Source organism: Cyprinus carpio, chromosome B23 (assembly GCF_018340385.1).
Source record: "Cyprinus carpio isolate SPL01 chromosome B23, ASM1834038v1, whole genome shotgun sequence".
In the NCBI taxonomy this organism is placed as follows: Eukaryota; Metazoa; Chordata; class Actinopteri; order Cypriniformes; family Cyprinidae; genus Cyprinus; species Cyprinus carpio.
This window is the reverse complement of record NC_056619.1, coordinates 15,096,530-15,114,736: the sequence shown is the minus strand read 5'-3', so window position 1 is coordinate 15,114,736 and position 18,207 is coordinate 15,096,530. Positions and strand designations below refer to the sequence as shown.

The following is an 18,207-nucleotide window of genomic DNA, read 5'->3' as shown; positions in this document are numbered from 1 at the left end:
TCGGCCATTATCAATCGATCAGAGAGACGAAGATGGCGGCGCGTCGAGGCTGAGCGCTGAGATCGATCACCGAAACATTCGATTGGACAGATCAGCTGAAGTCGGGGGAAAGCTAGAAACTCGTCCGTTATACGAGGTAAAGAAGGTCAAACAAGACGCAATCTTCCGATTGTTTTTAGGACTACTCTTCGACTAACTCTCTAAACGAACGCACAGCTAAAATAAGCAAAGAAGAGGCAGGATTATAGCCCGCCTATGTTAGCGCCATCTTGATCCGGCAGCAGGGCCAGACAAACTGAATTAATCCCGGAGCGCAGAAACACACAGAGAGGACTCATAATCAATCCGCAACATCGTCACACGTAGTCGCTCGTCAAATCACTGTCAAATTTACTCGCTAAAGCCAGACAATCAGACATCATTGTGCTCGACTCGTCTCGGGCTGATAATCATAGATTAAATTTAAATGCTGGACAGAATGTCCCGAGCGAGCTCGAGATAAACGGTTCGGTGTCGCTCAGAAGCACACACGGACTGTTACGTAATGATGTTTGTTGATTTGAAGTAATTAATGAAGTCTGTTGGATGATTAATGTCTGGCAATGTTCGTGCACTGAATCATAATGAGAAGAGTGCACCATGGATGGATACTCATCTACTGTAGATTAGATATTTTTAGATAATTCTGTTGAAATGAGTACATATTATTCAAATACAAAGACGATATTGCAAAACAATTGACTAACGTTACCATAACTGTACTATAAGAAGGGATATATACGTCTATTTATATAGACAACACAGCAGTACAATTTTGATTAGATGTACATAAAAGAACACATGAAGAATACATTTTTCGTTTTAGTACTTGAAATCACAAAGAAGTTGAATCGTACGGCTATAATCATTATAGATACTGAGGAGTCTTTAACTAAAAATAAAAATATAAATTAAATTATTAAACTAAAACCAAAAAAAAAATAAAAAAAAAATTATTAAAAAAAAAAAAATAAATTCCTTTAATTAAATTTTTTTAAAAATACAAAAAGAATTTTTTTTTATCTAGTTGCTTGATGTTACTTGCATTAAAATATTAAAACTAGATATATAGATAGATAGATAGATAGATACATAGATAGATAGACACATTAAAAATTAATACAAATGTCAAAAACATACAATTGTATTACTAAAATTGTAACTAAAAATAAATATTGTAAGAGTGGACTCGGGACAATGTTGACCAGACGGAAGCCCTGGTTTATCCTAATTTGTTTGCAAACTGGGACATTTTGATTTGTGGGCCTCAAAAGGAATAGCAACAACAGTGATTTTTTTTCTCCTTTTCTTTTTATGGTCAGGAGGATACTGTTGCCTAAAGCGCTGTAGTCCACTCCATCAGTTATGGACTTTCCTTGGCATAGTGGGAAGGTTCTTGGGCAGCTCAATGAACAACGTCAGTTGGGTCTTCTGTGTGACTGCACTTTTGTGGTGGATGGAGTAGACTTCAAGGCCCACAAGGCTGTGCTGGCAGCATGTAGTGCTTACTTCCGCACACTCTTTTTGGACCAGAAAGATGTTGTTCATCTTGATATCAGCAATGCTGCAGGTAGACTTGCATTCTTACAGATAACTCTGATTAAAGTGTTAGATCAACCTAAAAATGTAAATTCTGTCACCATTTACTAACCCTCATGTCATGACAAATGCATTTATTTCTTTTGCGGTGCACAAAAGAAAATATTTGAAGAACATTGGGAACCAAAACACTGAAACATTTCTTAAAATATATTATGTTGAAATGACATGGGGGCAAGTAAACAGTTATTTTTGCAAGAACTATCCCTTTGATCTTTTATGCTTAATTCTATGTAATTACATGTTAACATTTCTATTGTTTGTTGTTTTCTGCCTTTGATTAATTTTTTTTTTCAGGTCTTGAGCTTGTCCTTGAGTTTATGTACACTGCAAAGCTGACTTTAAACCCTCAGAACATAGAGGACGTTCTTGCTGTAGCTACTTTCCTTCAGATGCAGGAAATTGTCAATGCTTGTTCAGCTTTTCAGTCCTTGACTGTCTCTGCATCATCTAAACCTGGTCAGTGTTGAGTTTGCTTTTTTTTCATAAGCCGTTAGTTCAAGACGGTACTGAAGTTACAGGTCTTTCACACCACTATTTCTCATTTGTGTTCATGTGAAGCAGTAGTGACCGAGCCGGTGGAGGAACAGCTGCGATCTGTGAGAAAACCGGAGGATTCGAGATCCCAGGAGGAGCAGGAGAGTCATTCAGTGACTCAGAATGCAGTTTCTGAAGAGAAGGAAGCTCCTGTACAGTCAGAGACAACAGAAACCCAGGAGGCTGCAAGTGACACGACTGAGAAGCAAAGCACAAAGACTTTGAAAGCTGTCAGCAAAATTAGTGGGCCATCCAAAACGAGACAAAAGAAGGCTGGTGTTGTGGATTCCAAGACTGAAACAGAGGAAGAAAGAGCCACAAAAGAGATTCCACAATACCAAGATGATCCTTCTGATGCTGACTACACTCCTAGTTAGTGTCCATTCTCTACTCTTAATGCTTTTGTTAATGTTAACCATCTTTTAAAACTTGTGTGACACTTTACTGCTCCTACAGAAGTGTCTCAGAGGGCGGCAGCTAAACGGTCGTATGTTAGCACAAGGAGAAGCAAGTCAAAATATGCAGCTGTTCACACATCCACAGAAGGTAATTTCTATCGTATATAACTATGGTGTACATTTACCTCACATTTTATGTTTAGGTTTTTATAACTGTTAACATTTTTGCTAAAAGTTGATGACTCTGAGGAAAGTATGTCAAAAGCTGATAGCGTGGAGAACATGTTAGAAGAGGAGGATGAAGAGAATGAAAGAGAAACAGAGGAAGAGGAAGAAGCAGAAGAGCAGATGGAGACACAGGATGAAGAAACATCGGGTTCAGAAGGGAAGAAGTCTGCACTTGTGGCTGAGAGAAGTGAGTCCAGAGCGTATGGCTCCATCACACACAAATGTGAGGTGAGAGATTCTTCAGTTTAGTAATCCTTATTGTCTTTGTCCTGTAGGTCTGTTTGATACAACTATATATATATATACAGTAGTCAGCATTTGAAGTGGATCAAAAAGGTTCATCAAAGTTGTTAAGACAAGAATGCATTTTGGTTTTAGGACAACTTTGATGAAAGATTTTGATCCACTTCAAATGTTGACTACTGTATAGCTCATGAAAGTCAAAAATCCAGTATCTCAAAATGTTAGAATATTTCCAAAGATCAATCAAAAAAGGATTTGCAAAACAGAAAAGTTCAAGTTCTTTAAAGTATGTTCATTTATGCACTCAGTACTTGGTCGGGGCTCCTTTAGCACAAATTCCGTCATCAGTGAGGAGTGGCATGGAAGCAATCAGGTTGTGGTACTGCTGAGGCACCTATTGAGCCTTCAGCTCGTCTGTATTGTTGGATCGACTGTTTCTCATCTTTCTCTTAAAAATATCCCATAGATTCATGTCAGGCATGTTGGCTGGCCAATCAAGCACAGTAATATCATGGTCAGCTAACCACTTGGAAGTGGTTTGGGCTCTGTGGGCAGGTGCTAAATCCTGCTGGAAAAGGAAATCAGCATCTCCATGAAGCTCATCAGCAGATGGAAGCATAAAGTGCTCCAAAATCTCCTGGTAGACGGCTGCATTGACTTTGTATTTGATAAAACGCAATGGAGCAACGCCTGCTGACGTCACAGCACCCCAAATCATCACTGATTTCGGAAACTTCACACTGGACTTCAGGCAGCTTCGATTCTATGCCTCTCCAGTCTTCCTCCAGACCTTGATTTCCAAATGAAATACAAAATTTACTTTTATCTGAAAAGATGACTTTGGACCACTGAGCAACAGTCCAGTTCTTTTTCGCCTTAGCCCAGGTAAGATGCTTCTGATGTTGTTTCTATTTCAGAAGTGGCTTGGTAGCCTTTTTCCTGAAGACGTCTGAGTGTGGTGACTCTTCATGCACTGACTCCAGCTTCAGTCCACTCCTTGTGAAGCTCTCCCAAGTGTTTGAATCTGTCTTTGCTTGACAGTATTCTCAAGCTTGTGGTCATCCCTGTTGCTTGTGCACCTTTTCCTACCCAATTTCTTCCTTCTAGTCAACTTAGTGTTTAATATGCTTTGATACAGCACTCTGTGAACAGCCACCCCTTTCAGTAATGACCTTCTGTGACTTACCCTCTTTGTGGAGGGTGTCAGTGATTGTCTTCTGCACCATTGCCAAGTCAGCAGCCTTCCCCATTATATATAGTGGTTTCAAAGAACAAGAGATACCCAGAATTTTTACTGTACAGATGGTCATTTAATGAAACTCAAATGTAAATATTCTAATATTTTGAGATACTGGACTTTTGTGAGCTGTAAGCTCTAATCATCAAAATTTAGTGCTGTCAAACGATTAATCACATCCACAATAAAAGTTTTGGTTTACATAATATATGTGTGTGTTGTGTATATTTATTATGTATATATAAATGCACACATATACAGCATATATTTAGAAAATATTGACATGTATTTATATGTATATATTTATATTCATATATTTTATATCATATATAAATTTGTTTAATATATAAACATAACATTTTTCTTAAATATATACATGCATGTGTGTGTATTTATTTATATACATAATAAATATACACAGTACACACACATATTATGTAAACAAAAACTTTTTTTATTTTGGACCATTTATAATGGTAATCTGATTCTTGCAGGACTGTGGGAAGAAGTTTACACACACAGGCAACTTTAAACGTCACATGCGCATTCACACTGGTGAGAAGCCATTTAGTTGCAGAGACTGTAATAAAGCCTTCTCAGACCCAGCTGCCTGCAAAGCACATGAGAAAACACATAGGTGAGCATTATAGTATGACTCGTATGACTTGTCAGCTATAAGACGTAATAAAAAAAAAACCTTTTTCCACAAAAGCTTCAATGTGCAGAAACATCCACGATGTGCAGTTTTCCTCACACTATATGTTTCTGATTCTCCAGTCCTCTAAAACCATATTGTTGTTCCACGTGTGGAAAGAGTTACCGGCAAATCAGTCTGCTAAACCTGCACAGGAAGCGACACACAGATGAGGCGCGATACAGCTGTGAGGATTGTGGGAAGCTCTTCACCACTTCTGGAAACCTGAAGCGGCATCAGTTGGTGCACAGTGGGGAAAAACCCTACCACTGTGACTACTGCGAACGGGCCTTTTCTGACCCCACCGCCAAGATGCGACACCTAGAGACCCACGACACAGACAAAGGTCACAAATGTCAATACTGTGACAAGAAATTCAACCAGGTGGGGGATCTTTCGTCTTTATAAAAATAAAATTAAAATAAAAAAAAAAAAACTACACTAGAAAGAAAATAAAAACTATAATCAGCAAAAATTTATCAAAAGTGATAGTAAAGACATTTGTAATGTTTCAAAAATAATTTATAATGATTTTTTTCCAAATAGGCCTAAATGCCATTATTTTAAAATTAATAATCATCACAACATACACTAAAAAAAATATCAAAAATTCCAAAAAAACATCAGCAGCAAATCAGTATGTTAGAATGAAGGATCATGTCATGTGACACTGAAGACAGGAGTAATAATGCTGAAAATTCAGCTTTGCCATCACAGGAATAAAGTACATTTTAAAATACATTAAAATAAAAAAATAGTTATTTTAAATCTTAATAATACTGCACCACATAACTGTTTTTACTGTGTTTTTAATCAATAAATGCATCTATTGTGGGCATAAGAGACGTCCTTTAAAACCAGTCAAAAATCTTTTGAACAGTAATGTAAAGTATATTTACATAATAGTGTAGTAATATAATTTTAAGCTATATATATATATATATATATATATATATATATATATATATATATATTACTATACTAATGTAATGTGTGTGTGTGTCTATATATATATATATATATATATATATACAGGTCCTTCTCAAAAAATTAGCATATTGTGAAAAAGTTCATTATTTTCCATAATGTAATGATAAAAATTAAACTTTCATATATTTTAGATTCATTGCACACCAACTGAAATATTTCAGGTCTTTTATTGTTTTAATACTGATGATTTTGGCATACAGCTCATGAAAACCCAAAATTCCTATCTCAAAAAATTAGCATATTTCATCCGACCAATAAAAGAAAAGTGTTTTTCATACAAAAAAAGTCAACCTTAAAAATAATTATGTTCAGTTATGCACTCAATACTTGGTCGGGAATCCTTTTGCAGAAATGACTGCTTCAATGCGGCGTGGCATGGAGGCAATCAGCCTGTGGCACTGCTGAGGTGTTATGGAGGCCCAGGATGCTTCGATAGCGGCCTTAAGCTCATCCTTAGTGTTGGGTCTTGCGTCTCTCAACTTTCTCTTCACAATATCCCACAGATTCTCTATGGGGTTCAGGTCAGGAGAGTTGGCAGGCCAATTGAGCACAGTAATACCATGGTCAGTAAACCATTTACCAGTGGTTTTGGCACTGTGAGCAGGTGCCAGGTCGTGCTGAAAAACGAACTCTTCATCTCCATAAAGCTTTTCAGCAGATGGAAGCATGAAGTGCTCCAAAATCTCCTGATAGCTAGCTGCATTGACCCTGCCCTTGATAAAAACACAGTGGACCAACACCAGCAGCTGACATGGCACCACAGACCACCACTCACTGTGGGTACTTGACACTGGACTTCAGGCATTTTGGCATTTCCTTCTCCCCAGTCTTCCTCCAGACTCTGGCACCTTGATTTCCGAATGACATGCAAAATTAGCTTTCATCCGAAAAAAGTACTTTGGACCACTGAGCAACAGTCCAGTGCTGCTTCTCTGTAGCCCAGGTCAGGCGCTTCTGCCGCTGTTTCTGGTTCAAAAGCACACGCCTGTGCACGGTGGCTCTGGATGTTTCTACTCCAGACTCAGTCCACTGCTTCCGCAGGTCCCCCAAGGTCTGGAATCGGTCCTTCTCCACAATCTTCCTCAGGGTCCGGTCACCTCTTCTCGTTGTGCAGCGTTTTTTGCCACACTTTTTCCTTCCCACAGACTTCCCACTGAGGTGCCTTGATACAGCACTCTGGGAACAGCCTATTCGTTCAGAAATTTCTTTCTGTGTCTTACCCTCTCGCTTGAGGGTGTCAATGATGGCCTTCTGGACAGCAGTCAGGTCGGCAGTCTTACCCATGTTTGCGATTTTGAGTAATGAACCAGGCTGGGAGTTTTTAAAAGCCTCAGGAATCTTTTGCAGGTGTTTAGAGTTAATTAGTTGATTCAGATGATTAGGTTAATAGCTCGTTTAGAGAACCTTTTCATGATATGCTAATTTTTTGAGATAGGAATTTTGGGTTTTCATGAGCTGTATGCCAAAATCATCAGTTTTAAAACAATAAAAGACCTGAAATATTTCAGTTGGTGTGCAATTAATCTAAAATATATGAAAGTTTAATTTTTTATCATTACATTATGGAAAATAATGAATTTTTTCACAATATGCTAATTTTTTTGAGAAGGACCTGTATATACACACACACACACACCACACTATATGTATATATATATATATATATATATATATATATATATATATATATATATATATATATATATATATATATGTATATATATATAAATACTTAAAACATACAATGACATAACATTGTAGCCATAGCTATAAACTTATAACACAAAACCTTTAGTATTGGGCATTACAAATGCAAACAACTTTCTTTTTCTTTTTTTTAGTTGGGAAACCTGAAAGCACATCTGAAGATCCATATTGCAGATGGGCCACTTAAGTGTAAGGAGTGTGGGAAACAGTTCACCACCTCAGGTGAGATTTACACACTGAGACAGGGTGTGGCAATATATATTTATGTGCGTGAAGGAATTTTAATATGCCTCCATGGTCTGTTCACAGGCAACCTGAAGAGACACCTGCGTGTGCACAGCGGTGAGAAGCCTTTCGTCTGTATGCACTGCCAGAGAGCATTTGCTGACCCCGGGGCCTTGCAGAGACACGTGCGCATCCACACAGGTCTGAGCCTTTCTCACACCCTCGGCCACTGTTACCTTTAAAGGTTTATTTGACCTTGTCTATCTTATTGTTTTAGGAGAAAAGCCCTGTCTGTGTCTGATTTGTGGAAAAGGCTTCACGCAGGCCAGTTCACTCATAGCTCATGTTCGCCAACACACTGGGGAGAAACCGTATGTGTGTGACCGCTGTGGAAAAAGGTATCTGAGAAATTGCATGAAGGATTTCGTTTAGATTAATAATGGCACCATATATAATAAAAGTGTATTTCAACTATTACACCTTGAGTTTGTTCAGTCCAGCCAGCTGGCCAATCACATCCGTCATCATGACAATATCAGACCACACAAGTGCCACACCTGTAACAAAGCGTTCGTCAACGTGGGAGATCTCTCAAAACATATCATCATTCACACAGGTAAGATACAACATTGAGCTTTTTCTTATGTATTTCTCTGTTATGTGCTTCTAATGACTTCCTGTTTACAGGAGAGAAACCTTTCCTGTGCGATAAGTGCGGCAGAGGATTCAACCGTGTGGACAATCTGCGTTCTCATGTGAAGACGGTGCACCAGGGGAAGGCGGGCATGAAGAGGCTGGTGGTGGCTGAGGAGGACGAGGGAGAGGAGAAACTGCTGCCGGACTCCACATCGGACTCAGAGCTCAATAATGAGGTCAACATCGTCACAGTCACTACTGATGACATCGTGACTTTAGCCACCGAGGCTCTGGCTGGCAGTGCTGTAGCACAGCTCACAGGTGAGAGAATATGAGTTATTACACCTTGTAGAAAGGTTATTCCTCAATACTAAGAAAATATGCTAAATCTAAAAGTGACTGTAATGGTGGTTGGATGCTCTCCTGATATTATTTGTTGTCCTGTAGTGGTACCAGTGGCAACCTCTGTATCTGCTGATGAAACTGAGGCACTGAAAGCAGAGATCACCAAAGCAGTGGAGAAAGTACAAGAAGCAGGTGAGTAATATATAGTTAATATACTATATCATAATTTATTTATTGACTGGTATTATAAGCTATAATAATATAATAATAATAATAATAATAATACAAAATAAATGTATAATAATATAAATTATTTAAATTACATTAATAGGACACTGCTGTAATAAGTTACATGTACAACAGCTACATTTAATTGTGTGTACTGATCAAAGGTTTAGTAGAAGTCTCTTATACTCACCAAGGCTGCATTTACTGGATTAAACATACTGTAAAACAGTAATATTATATTGTTAAATGTATTATTAGATATCATTACAAAAAATGACATTTATAAAAGTATTAATAAAAAACTCACCTGACCAGTAGTGTGTATATAAATTAATTATATATAAAAAAAGCTGTCCATTTGGAATATTTTGTAACATTATAAGTGACTCTACTGTCACTTGCATTTTTAGTCCTTTTAAAGCATCCTCGAAAAAGATAAACAAAATATAAAAAAAATTTATACTAAATATAAACATCAAACTTCATTCTCCATCTGACCAGTAGTGTGTATATAAATTGATTAATAAAGTATTAAAAAAAGTTATACTAAATATAAACAAGATTTTTTCTTTATATATATTATACCCCTTAAAACAAGTTTATAAAAAAAAAATTAGCTGAAGCTGATTTTTGTTTTAAAAATTATACGGTAACACTTTATTATAGGGACCAATTCTCAATATTAACTAGTTGCTTATTAGCATGCCTATTATTAACATATTGGCTATTTATTAGTACTTATATTCTGCATAACCATATTCTACATCCCAGATTCTACCCAATACCTAAACTTAACAACTACCTTACTATCAATAAGCAGCCAATTAGGAGTTTATTGAGGCAAACGTCATAGTTAATGGTTTGTTAATCGCGAGAACTGGACCTCAAAAATAAATGTGACCGATCATACTGTATCATATTGAAGCTGAAACATCGTGCTGCTCTATTCCTTCAGATCCCAACACCCAGATCTTGTATGCATGTGACTCCTGCGGTGAGAAGTTCCTGGACGCCAGCTCCCTCGCCCAGCATGTGCGCATTCACACTGCCCAAGCCCTGGTCATGTTTCAGGCAGATTCGGACTTTTATCAGCAATATGCAGGTGACGGGACGTGGCAAACCACCGAGCAGGTCATCCAGGGAGGAGAGCTCTTGTTCCGGACACGGGAAGAAGACGGTGAGGAAGGGGAAGGAGCTCTAGCTCAGCCAGAATCTCAAACTGAGGGGGCAGAGGAGGAGTCCAGTACACAGGCAGAGACAGAGGAAGGGTCTGGAAAAGTGAAGTCTGAAAGCCAAGGATAGTGAGGAGTTTTTGACCTAAATTGATCCAAAGGATGGAGTTCAGACTGTCACAAAGTGTGCTGTTTCTAACATGCTACAGTATAATAAAAACACACTCTACTAGATAGATGTCATATCTCACACCGCAGCACAATATGTGTACAGCATGTTAAAACTACATTGTATATAGCTAAATTTAATTAAATATGACAAGAAAAAAAAAAAATTAAATATGAACAAAACAAACCTAATTTGTATGCTGTTTGTCATACTTTTTAATACTAGTGTCTCCATGTATATGTCCTATGCTAGATCATGTATTCTCTGTTACTGAAGCCAATTAAACATATGGCTGTCCTACAAGTTTCAGTTTTCCACAAATTAACTACAGTACTGAACTGTTATTTATTGATTTATTAGTGATTCTTTTGTTTGTGGAGTTTAATCATTTTCTATTTGAGCTTAATACTGCTTGACATAAACATTAAAAAGCATTAAACTGCTGATTTTAACTGTATGCTTATCATTATCATGTCATGTAGACGCTGAAGAACTCACAATAAACACTTTTAAATGCTCTTTGTTTTAGCATAACTCATTTTTACTCCTTTAGATGAGTGTGTTGCGAGCAAGTTTCTGTTTTTGAATATCACAGCTTTCATTGTCAGAAAACTCTTATTGAAGCTAGTACTGCAAGTGTTTCAGGTCATTTTGGTCCAATTCTGTTCTGTTGGAGTTTATTGAACAGACAATTGATATTGTGTCATGATTGCGTGACTTTTCAAAATAACTTAAGCCACACTCAAGTGCTCAAAATCACCTAAAGTCTGCAATTAGTTTGTAAATAAACCACTACCTTTTGGTTCTGTTGATTTTTGTGTCATCCCTGGAATAAATGTCTGTATTATTGCCAGGAAAGCAAGGCTACTGGTTGTTTACCCTAATGTATTAGACTTTTAATGCACTGAAAATTACAATCAGTTTCGAAACAGCACTTGAACCATATAACAAAGCTTTCTGTTCAGTGCAGTTTGACATGGACAGCAGGTATCAGAGGTAAGGGTGCTTTGTAGATTAAAAGTCTTGTTTTGTTCAGTAATGGGCTTCCAGGGGCAGTAATGCACACTGCACCTTCATGTGGTGTTTTCAAGTCGCTAGCTAATTTATGACCAAACACCAGCTTCAAAATAAGTTTGACTTCTTTTATAGCTCACAGAGCTTTAGAAATAACAACAAAGAAAAGAAAATGGGTAAATTAACATTATTTTTAATCCTTTTAAGGAAACAAATATTATAATCAATATAATAGTAAAATACAATTATACTTATTATACTTATACAATTGACGAACAGGTATATAATTAAATTAACATTCAGTTGTGTTATATATATATATATATGTGTGTGTATGTGTGTGTGTGTGTGTGTGTGTGTGTGTGTGTATATATATATATATATATATATATAAATAATCTAAATATATATATATATGTATATGTATGTATATGTAAATGTATATGTATATATATATATATATATATATGTTGTGTGTGTGTGTGTGTGTGTGTGTGTGTGTGTGTGTGTGTTTAAAAGCATATAATGTTAGTTGTGTTGCACTGACCCCTGCTGGTCGTACAAGTTTAAAACAGCGGATGGAAAGATTTCTGTACATAAACACTACAAGGGTCTGAAAATTTTCTGCAAATGTATCTACACAAATAATTGATTTACTATCATAATTTCGTACAATCACATTAATTACATTTATGTAATGAGGGCTGTCTCATTATAATATTCATGCGTCCATGAGGCAGCACGCGATTGGCTGCTGCTCTGGGTCAGAGTTCACATCCGCGCTAGCGCTGACGTTGTCCAAAGGAGAAAAATGGCGATGGGTTGCTTGTCAATGAGGGACACTGCGACTCCTGCAACATTAACCTGCAAAAGACGAGCTGCTACAATGGTCCCCACGTCGTCTGGTGGGTTCAGCAGCAGCGCTCTGTTTGTTTTATCCGTGGCGTTAATGTTGCAGGCAGTTTTAGGAGACGGAAAGACTCTCGTTCTGCTGGACAATCCTAACATCAGAGACACTCATTCAATCTTCTTCCGCAGTTTAGCAGGTGAGCTATACATTATCTGAGATTTTCTTATTAAAACACTTTAAATTATTACATTAGCATCTGAAAATACGCTTAATATGTTCGTATGAATAGACGATGCATTTTGAGTCTATGTGTGAATCTGATTGCACAGACAGAGAAAGGCATTGCATGATTCTTCGTAAATATTATAACTCACAATTACATTCTTGTCCTCAGATCGTGGGTTTGACCTTACCTTCAAGACTGCTGATGATCCTGGTCTCTCTTTGATCAAGTATGGCCAGTTCCTCTACGACCATCTCATCATTTTCTCTCCATCAGTGGAAGGTGAGTCTTGTTATAGTGAACCTAGATTTTATGTCATGCTGCCATTTTATGTTTGAATATCCACGTTTACATGTTTCCAATGGAACAGATTTTGGGGGCAACATCAATGTAGAGACCATTACAGCCTTCATTGACGGTGGAGGGAATGTTCTCGTTGCTGCCAGCTCTGATATTGGTGAGTGTAGTATTGGTTTTGCATAAATGCACACGCATTGGCCTGTTGAGATTAATAATATCACTATGACTTTGACTCTGGCAGGTGACCCTTTGAGAGAGCTAGGCAGTGAATGTGGGATTGAATTTGATGAGGAGAAAACTGCTGTTATTGATCACCATAACTATGACGTTTCTGATCCTGGTGAGGTAAGCTATGGACGGGGGAAAAATACAGTGTAGAGCAGTTTATGAAATGAAAGATTAAATAATGTCAACATTAAATTAAAATGGATGCTGTCTCTACTTACTTAAAGTTGCAATGTAATGGAAGTACCGAGAAATCCTTTCTTCCATAATGTTATCTGTGAGTGAAGCAGATTGTCATAAAAGAAAATGTTGGGAGGGGGGTTTGGCTCAGTCTGTCGGTTGGATGCAGATCTGAATGTGAGCTTTCGGTCGATTGTAAGAAAGGGCCAGAAAGTGTTTGTAATAAAAATGATGAGCTCAAAAATACTGAAAGGTATACATGAATTAATCATTCAGTAAGATGCTTTTGGAAGATAGGTGTCTTTGAAACCTCAAAATGTAAAAATTTGCATTGTCTTAAAATTACTTCTATTTTTGGCTGGTGTCACATAGGCTGTTTTGCCTTGTTAACTAATAGCCACTTAGCTGTTTAGCCATTGTTTTAGGTTATTGCTGAATAACGTGCATCCTTTTTAAACTATATAATGCACTCATTTGTTGCCAGTAATCCTTAAAGAGAGTTCAAAAATAAAAAAAGGTCATAATTTATTCACCCTTTTGTTGTTCCAAACCTGAATGTGTTTATTTCTTGTCGAACACAAAATATGATATTTTGAAGAATATTGGTAACCAAGTAGTTGCTATTGACATAGTAGCCATTGACTTCCATAGTATAAAAAAAATTACTGTGACGTCAGTGGCTACCAGCTACTGTTGTGTTACCAACATTCTTCAACATACCTTTATTTGGGATCAACAGAACAAAGAAACAAGTTTTTGGCTGAACTATCCCTCATATAAGATTATAATATATATATAATAGCAAATAACAATAGATGAACTTGACCTCCTGATTTAAAATTAATTTCCATTTCATGTTGAATCCATATTGTGTTTTACATTCTACAGCTTATGTTTTTAAAACGTATTCTCTGTACATCTCTGTACACCATCATTTCAAATCATTCTGTGAAACTTGGTCAGGTGCATTTAAGTTGTCTTTGTGTTTTTTACAGCACACCCTGATTGTTGCAGACCCAGAGAATCTTCTTAAATCCCCAACTATAGTTGGCAAGCCCACTGATAAACCAGTCCTGTTCAAAGGTGTTGGGTAAGTGGTCTCTTGATACCCTGATCTCTGCTTCTTTTGAAAAATGTACTATTTAACAAATTATGAGGTGCCTTGCTTTTTCAGCATGGTGGCTGATCCAGATAACTCTCTGGTGCTGGACATTCTGACAGGATCCTCCACCTCTTACTCCTACTTCCCGGATCGCCCCATCACACAGGTAATTATTTCAAAGCTTTCAATGTCCTTTTTTTGTCAAATTATTTCACATTCACTTCAATCTTCATTTTGCTTTTCAGTATCCTCATGCAGTTGGAAAGAACACCCTCCTGATCGCCGGTCTGCAGGCAAGAAACAATGCACGTGTGGTTTTCAGCGGGTCACTGCACTTCTTCAGTGATGCTTTCTTCAACTCCCCTGTGCAGAAGGCTGCCTCTGGGTCAAAGAGGTCTGTTATGTAACGGTGTATTCAGACATTAAAAATACATTGTGGTATTTGGTTGAAATCATATGGATTCTTTTATGTTTGAACAACTGTAAAGTTCAGACCATTAACAAAACTAACATTGACACGATGAAAGATATACTCTCTATTTGTATAGAGATGGTTTGATGCATGATGTGTATATTCTTTTTTAGGTATGAACAGACTGGTAACCAGGAGCTGGCTGAGGCCCTGTCTCGCTGGGTGTTTAAGGAGGCTGGTGTTCTGAGGGTTGGGGCTGTTACCCATCATCCAGTTGGAGAGAGTACTCCACCTGCTGCCTACACCATCACTGACCTTGTGGTGAGACATGGCATATATTATTTATATAGCCATTTTAATTCATTTAACAGTTAACATGTGATTTGTGACTACTCTGAAGAATGTCTTGTTTAGCTTTTTTGGCTTACTACTCCTGCTTGGATTGTCCCTACAGGAATACAGCATTGTGATTGAGATGTTGTCTGGTGGAAAGTGGGTGCCTTTTGATGGAGATGACATCCAGCTGGAATTTGTCAGAATTGATCCATTTGTTAGAACCTACCTCAAGAAAAATGGTGTGTTATTATTATATTCTGTTTAATTAACAGAAGTTCTCAAATGCATTCATGCTACTGTTCAAAAGTTTGGGGTCAGTGTTTAGCAAGGATTTTATAAACGACATTTATAATGTTACCAAAGATTTATAATAATCAAATATTTCTGAAAAAAAAAAAAAAAAATGAAGGATATTGGGACACTGAAGAATAATGGCTGCTGAAAACCCACAATGTTTTTGAATATTTTTAAATTACTTTAAACTTTGGAATGGTGGTGTATGTTAATGATGTATGCCATTAAAACATGTGACTGCTGGTTGCTTAGGTGGAAAATACAGTGTACAGTTCAAGCTTCCAGATGTTTATGGAGTTTTCCAGTTCAAAGTTGACTACAACAGACTTGGCTACACACACCTGTACTCTTCAACCCAGGTGAAAATCAGAATTCATTTTAAAACTCGCTCTTGCTCCAACAATTCCATAGTGATTTTACTCAGATTCTTGATATATTTACTGATTCTTCTGTTATTCCACAGGTTTCTGTCCGCCCCTTGCAGCATACCCAGTATGAGCGCTTCATCCCCTCTGCATTTCCATATTATGCAAGTGCTTTCTCTATGATGGGAGGACTCTTTGTTTTCAGTGTCGTCTTTCTACATATGAGAGAAAAAGAGAAGTCTGATTAAAATGAAAATCAGTGAAGAGGAGTGCAAGAAAATGTAAAAACAAAAATAGTCTTCAGACCTCTGGCAGTCATGAATCGAGATCTGAAATATGTTGGTATGGGCTTGTTTTGGTGAGTTGGAGGTTGTGCCATTACAAAAAAAAGCAACATTTGTACATTTTTCCTTTTTTTTTCTTTACTTTTTGAAGGGGGGTTGGGTAGTCTAACAAAAGATATGGTTTTGTTTTGGCAACTGGTAATTTAAAGTGATTTGGGGCACACGTCGTATTTTATTTGTACAAGAGGCAACTTGAATTGGTTTTATGATACAACATGCACTGCTGTTTTGGCTCTTGCTATGAAAATTTTGTTTTGAAATCTACCATTTGTAAAAAGAGGAATGGATTCTCAAAAATGTGGTTGAAATACCTGAAGACAGTAAAGTTTTAACATTCCACCACTAAACTTTTTGTCCTCTTTGTTCAGTTGCATCAAATTTGAAAGTTTCTGATTCCATTCATGATGGTTTCAGCTGTTGTAAATGTAGTTTATACAGAACCTCATCTCACAAATGTAAACTACATGGGCAAGTTTATTATTTTTTTTTATGTTTTTTGAAGGCCAACTGTTAAATGTAGATTTAACATCAAATAGTCGTTTTATCTACACAGGTGCATCTCAATAAATTAGAATGTCGTGGAAAAGTTACTTTATTCCAGTAATTCAACTACAATTGTGAAACTTGTGTATTAAATAAATTCAATGCACACAGACTGAAGTAGTTTAAGTCTTTGGTTCTTTTTGATGATTGTGATGATTTTGGCTCACATTTAACAAAAACCCACCAATTCACTATCGCAACAAATTAGAATACTTCATAAGACCAATAATAAAAAAAAAAAATGTGAATTTGTTGCCCTTCTGGAAAGTTGTTCATTTACTGTACATGTACTCAATACTTGGTAGGTGCTCCTTTTGCTTTAATTACTGCCTCAATTCGGTGTGGCATGGAAGTGATCAGTTTGTGGCACTGCTGAGGTGGTATGGAAGCCCAGGTTTCTTTGACAGTGGCCTTCAGCTCATCTGCATTTTTTTGGTCTCTTGTTTCATATTTTCCTCTTGACAATACCCCATAGATTCTCTCTGGGGTTCAGGTCCGGTGAGTTTGCTGGCCCAGTCGAGCACACCAACACCATGGTCATTTAAACCAACTTTTGGAGCTTTTGGCAGTGTGGGCAGGTGCCAAATCCTGCTGGAAAATTAAATCAGCATCTTCAAAAATCTGCTCAGCAGAAGGAAGCATGGAGTGCTCCAAAATTTCTTGGTAAACGGTTGCAGTGACTTGTTTTCAAAAAACACAATGGACCAACACCAGCAGATGACATTGCACCCCAAATCATCACAGACTGTGGAAACTTAACACTGGAATTCAAGCAACTTGGGCTATGAGCTTCTCCACCCTTCCTCCAGACTCTAGGACCTTGGTTCCAAATGAAATACAAAACTTGCTCTCATCTGAAAAGAAGACTTTGGACCAATGGTAAACAGTCCAGTTCTTCTTCTCCTTAGCCAAGGTAAGACACTTCTGACGTTGTCTGTGGTTCTGGAGTGGCTTAACAAGAGGAATACAACAGCTGTAGCCAAATTCCTTGACACTTCTGTGTGTGGTGGCTCTTGATGCCTTGACCCCAGCCTCAGTCCATTCCTTGTAAAGTTCACTCAAAATTCTTGAATCGATTTTGCTTGACAATCCTCATAAGGCTGGCGGTTCTCTCTGCGGTTGGTTGTGCATCTTTTTCTTCCACACTTTTTCCTTCCACTCAACTTTCTGTTAACATGCTTGGATACAGCACTCTGTGAACCAGCCAGGTTCTTTGGCAATGAATGTTTGTGGCTTACCCTCCTTGTGAAGGGTGTCAATGATTGTCTTCTGGAGAACTGTCAGATCAGCGGTCTTCCCCCATGATTGTGTAGACTAGTGCAGTGGTTCCCAACCTGTCCTGGAGGCCCCCCCTGCCCTGCACATTTTGTATGTCTCCCTTATCTAACACACCTGATTCCACTCATCAGCTCATTAGTAGAGACTGCAAGAAGAACTAAATTGGGTGTGTCTGATTAGGGAGACATACAAAATGTGCAGGGCAGGGGGTCCTCCACTAAATGATACTTATCATAGCACTTGTTGAACCAAGCTGAGAGACCATTTTGCAGGCTCAGGAAACCTTTGCAGGTG

At 37.6% G+C, this 18,207-nt stretch overlaps 2 protein-coding genes across 3 annotated transcripts; both read left to right on the top strand.

Annotated features, from left to right (window-relative positions):
• The first annotated feature begins 1 nt into the window (after position 1).
• On the top strand, positions 2 to 10,966 carry zbtb17 (zinc finger and BTB domain containing 17). Of its 2 annotated transcripts, none has more exons than XM_042750573.1 (15): positions 2 to 136; positions 1,362 to 1,609; positions 1,936 to 2,097; positions 2,203 to 2,547; positions 2,632 to 2,721; positions 2,809 to 3,029; positions 4,776 to 4,918; positions 5,059 to 5,359; positions 7,807 to 7,894; positions 7,982 to 8,098; positions 8,175 to 8,295; positions 8,383 to 8,513; positions 8,585 to 8,854; positions 8,981 to 9,070; positions 10,062 to 10,966. In XM_042750573.1, the coding sequence occupies exons 2-15, from the start codon at positions 1,405 to 1,407 to the stop codon at positions 10,406 to 10,408; spliced, it is 2,631 nt and encodes an 876-aa protein (XP_042606507.1). In that variant the 5' UTR covers positions 2 to 136; positions 1,362 to 1,404; the 3' UTR covers positions 10,409 to 10,966. The 2 variants fall into 2 exon arrangements, with proteins under 2 accessions (XP_042606507.1, XP_042606506.1); XM_042750572.1 differs by having other exon boundaries at positions 2,200 to 2,547.
• A 1,266-nt stretch (positions 10,967 to 12,232) lies between these two features.
• ddost (dolichyl-diphosphooligosaccharide--protein glycosyltransferase subunit (non-catalytic)) lies at positions 12,233 to 16,439 on the top strand. Its single transcript, XM_042750483.1, has 11 exons — positions 12,233 to 12,507; positions 12,706 to 12,816; positions 12,905 to 12,991; positions 13,076 to 13,179; positions 14,235 to 14,329; positions 14,414 to 14,507; positions 14,587 to 14,735; positions 14,927 to 15,074; positions 15,208 to 15,328; positions 15,636 to 15,742; positions 15,847 to 16,439. The coding sequence occupies exons 1-11, from the start codon at positions 12,273 to 12,275 to the stop codon at positions 15,994 to 15,996; spliced, it is 1,401 nt and encodes a 466-aa protein (XP_042606417.1). The 5' UTR covers positions 12,233 to 12,272; the 3' UTR covers positions 15,997 to 16,439.
• Positions 16,440 to 18,207: the final 1,768 nt, after the last annotated feature.